The 4,014-nt window shown below is 33.6% G+C and overlaps 1 protein-coding gene across 1 annotated transcript; it reads left to right on the top strand.

Annotated features, from left to right (window-relative positions):
* The first annotated feature begins 695 nt into the window (after positions 1-695).
* On the top strand, positions 696-3,381 carry LOC141811737 (protein GAMETE CELL DEFECTIVE 1, mitochondrial). The gene is made up of 3 exons (XM_074699788.1): positions 696-1,256; positions 2,547-2,736; positions 2,937-3,381. Exons 1-3 carry the CDS (start codon positions 736-738, stop codon positions 3,144-3,146), a joined length of 921 nt encoding a protein of 306 aa, XP_074555889.1. The 5' UTR covers positions 696-735; the 3' UTR covers positions 3,147-3,381.
* Positions 3,382-4,014: the final 633 nt, after the last annotated feature.

The raw sequence follows: 4,014 nt of genomic DNA on the forward strand, positions 1-4,014 counted from the left end.
TACTAAAACAATTCATTAAAATAATTATTTTAATAAATGATTCATTAAATTAATAAATATAATTCATGAATTTTACTTTAATTAAATAATTTGTTAAAATAATTATTATGATAAAATAATTCATTAAATTAATACATATAATTCATAAATTTTATTTTTTAAAATTTAAAATAAATTTATATATATTAATAAAATAATTAATTAAAATAATTATTTCTAATAAAATAATTTGTTAAATTAATAAATATAATTCATTAATTTTATTTTTTAAAATTTAAGTTATAAGTATTTAAATTAAAATTTATTAAATTAATTAATTCAGTTTCAATTAGATTTCATTATACATTTCAATTAATTCAGTTTTAAAATTAAAAGATAGTTATGGAAAAAAAATTCGTTAACTTTTGGAATCATAGAAAATTTTAAGCTATTAAGGTAATCATATTCTCGAATTATAATTTATTTGTTAATGTAGTAACGATGTTACATTATTTAAGAATTAATTATAATTTAAATTAAATAAGATTATCATTTAATTTTGGATAGATAATTAAAATTATTAATGATAACTTTCAATCAAATATCCCTTAAATATTATAAAACCGATTGATTGAAATCACTTCAAGTTGATTTGATCCGTATTTAAATGAATATATGCAAACCCTAATAAACCCACACGATAAATGGATCTCGCTTGCACATATTCTCTCTCAAGCATTTCGTCGAATCACCAAAATGCATTCTTTCTGTCGGACTCGCCTCTTCTCCTCCGCTTTCCGAAGACCTCTTCCCTTCTCTACTCCATCTCTCACAACGCCACAATTTCTCTCCACTCGATCTCGAGCCTCCTCCCTCAACTCTGCCAACGGAGATGACCAGTGGAACGACGCCTGGGAGACCGCCTGGCTCCCCGACGATCTCTCCCCAGTTGGCGATCGAGCCCCATGGGAGCCCGCCAACTCCTCTGCCAACGATGTTGGTCTGCCTATCGAGGCTGACGCTGACACCCAGGCCTTCGTTGCGGAGATGAACGAGCGGTGGAATGAGCGCCGCGGTGCTAGGGGTTCCCAGAAAGGGTCGCAGTTGGCGGCGCCAGCGGAGGGCGTCGTCGAGAAGACTACATGTGATTATAGGCTTCGAAAGCAGAGAATACATGCTGGTCTGTGGATGAAGGAGATAGAGAAGATGGAGGAGGCCAAGTTGGGTGGTTCCAATGCCAGTGACGACCTTGATCGCCTTCTCGATTCCTGCTCCGAGTAAGTTAATTCAGTAAACGCTCTCTAGGTTATGGAGATTGCATTTGAACATTAACTTCTTGAAATTATGTTTTCCTACAAGACATTGATCACGAGGTTCATAAAGGTAATGTGAGTTTATGGATGTTTATGAATTCAACTACATCAAAACAATTGGTCACCAATAGCTTAGAATTCCCTTGACAGAATCTTACAGATCTACTTCTTCAGAATTAAGTTGACCGTTTTTTTATATATGCTTTAGTGATTTTTGGAATTGTTCTTATATGGAGCTGTTACAGGAAAGTTGTGAATTTAATAGTTTAAGGATTACACATGCTCATTGTGTATGGGATCTTTTTTGTCTAGAAGCTCTCTTGCTCTTGTGCAAAAGAAATATATGCTAAGAAATGTAAACCTATCCATCGTAGGAAATTAATCAATAAGACCAGTTTAGTTGGGCGCGGATGAAATCCGCACCATCATATAATTATTCCTTCTATCAAAGACAATAGAGTGGTATGAGGGATGACCACTATTTCAAAGGAAGCTAGATGAGTACAAAAAAGTTATTTTTGTCCAAAAACTACTTGGCGGTGTTAAATTTTGAAAATCTTTAGTTACCTAGTTTTTAACATTAGGCAGATTAATGGTGTAACAAGAATATTAGTTGTTCTTTCTTCCTTGGAGATATGAACCTGTAATTTAATACACTATGAATTTGAATCATACCACCCCTCCAGTTTCTGTCATTATTTGGCAGAGGCTTTCTAGGAAAATCTCCTTTTTTAGACAATTAAAAGCTACCCTCATCTCGATTCTCTTCCAAAGTTGACGATTTTGTAGTTGCAGAGAAAAGGTATTCTATAGCTGTTAGAAGGGCATGTGAATCATACTGCTATCTCCTGCATTGTGAGGCATAGCTGAGAAAGAACATGTGATACTTTCATTCCCATATCTTAGGCAGGAAGATGACAAGACTTGTGATCCATCTATGCCACGGATGGTATTTGAAAACTTCAATTATCCTTGAATTGATAGTCAAACTCTAAACAACGTTGGCAATGAAGAAGCCAGATTCGGTAACACTGTTGGAATTCAATATATCAATGTGGTTAGCTGAGTATATATATATATATATATATATATATATTTTTTAGGATGCTGTTTAATTTGTTTTTAACCATAGAAGTATTGCTGAAAATATGACTAACTTGTTATTTCTTTAGAATGTTTCTTTTCATACAATGCTCCTTCCTGTTATCTTGGAAGGTTCTTAGGTTGCATCTGAAATTCTTTTACCTCGTGCAGGATCTTTGATACTGGGAATATTGGACAGGATGATTCTAAGATTCCTAGTACTACGGAGTTCAAAACCAAGCCTGATGGTTGGGAAACAACATCCAAGAGCCGAGATGGAAATATATGGGAAATATCTCAAAGAGAAGAAGATATTCTCCTCCAAGAATTTGAACGCAGGATCGCTTTCAGCAAATTTCAGGTGTGGCAATTCACTATCTACTGTATCCTGAGTATAATTCATATCCTTTGTGCAAAGATAACATAATCTTCTTCATCGTGATCTAATTTATTTGTTCTCCTCTGTTTTAATTTATTGTCTGCTAGTCGATACATAGATACGATAGGTGAAATTCCATGGGTATGCTAACATTAAATACTTCCTATGCATTTGGAATGCAGCTCGCCAGCTTCATCAAAACTCATATATTTAGCAGGAGGCGGCCTGTAGATGGCTGGAAGTACATGATAGAGGTAATTGGCCCCAATGCAAGGAGAGGGAAGGGGGGCGTCCAAAGGCTGCCTAGTTTAGTTGATCCATCTACACTGCCTTTTAAGGAAGAAAAACCAGCTATCGGGCCTAATTTGAACTCCTACAAAGGGAGAAGATAATTCATCACCTCGAATTGGAACCCGATTATCTAAATCCTTTGACTTTATTTAATAGGCATGGAATTTATCACAATAATCATTATGCCTTTAAGCAGGGTGAAGGTTGAGTAAATCCTACTTCCTGACTATTAGGATTCATTGTGATTGCCCATGGTACCCCTCGTGGCAACTCTGCATGTAAGATATCACTGCACGGTTAGCTTTATGAACTTGGTTTTGATTGTCATTTTCATTTTACAGAATGTAGTAAGAAATCAAAAAAGATGTTTATGTTTGTTGAACTTTCTCTTATAATTCTTCAAAATTACCCCCTTTTTTTTCTCTGTATGACATCTTATGTTTAGGGATCTTGCTCGGTTTCAGTATTCACAAGAGCAAGGTGACAATAGCAAAATCACATGGAAGACCATGATTGTTGTTAAAAACAATGTGAGATTATTATTACATTCATTGTGCTCTTAGATTTATTCATAATTTTATTTTTATGTTGATCGATGGAAGACCATGTGTTTTTTTATAAAATTTCTTGATGATTTTTTTTCCAATTATTTCATCATGAAATTATATTCATGGTGCTTTAAAATGTCTATTTATACTTGTGCTGTTTTACTTTTCACCACTAGAAAGTTTCGTGTTTTCTTTAAAAAGCCTTGACGAGTCAATATGATAAAATACTTTTAGAAGTTAACTTATGTTTTTTTACGTCAGTGCCTATGTTTTTTTACTCTGTAGTTGATTATTGACTTGATGTTAGTGAATACAAGTATTTTGTTATAATTTGAGTTGATTAAATTATAATTCTGTAAGTTAATTGCTGAGTAGACTAATTTTATATTTTTTTTGTATATGAGTTAACTAGAATTGTCAT

This window comes from Curcuma longa, chromosome 17 (genome assembly GCF_044706935.1).
Source record: "Curcuma longa cultivar G26 ecotype Majalengka, Jawa Barat chromosome 17, ITB_CL_G26_1.1, whole genome shotgun sequence".
Lineage (NCBI taxonomy): Eukaryota > Viridiplantae > Streptophyta > Magnoliopsida > Zingiberales > Zingiberaceae > Curcuma > Curcuma longa.

Coding starts and splice junctions, on each gene's coding strand:
- LOC141811737 (XM_074699788.1), top strand. CDS start 736: ATGCATTCTTTCTGTCGGACTCGCCTCTTCTCCTCCGCTTTCCGAAGA. Junction 1,257..2,546: donor CTTCTCGATTCCTGCTCCGA/GTAAGTTAATTC, acceptor TACCTCGTGCAG/GATCTTTGATACTGGGAATA. Junction 2,737..2,936: donor TCGCTTTCAGCAAATTTCAG/GTGTGGCAATTC, acceptor TTTGGAATGCAG/CTCGCCAGCTTCATCAAAAC.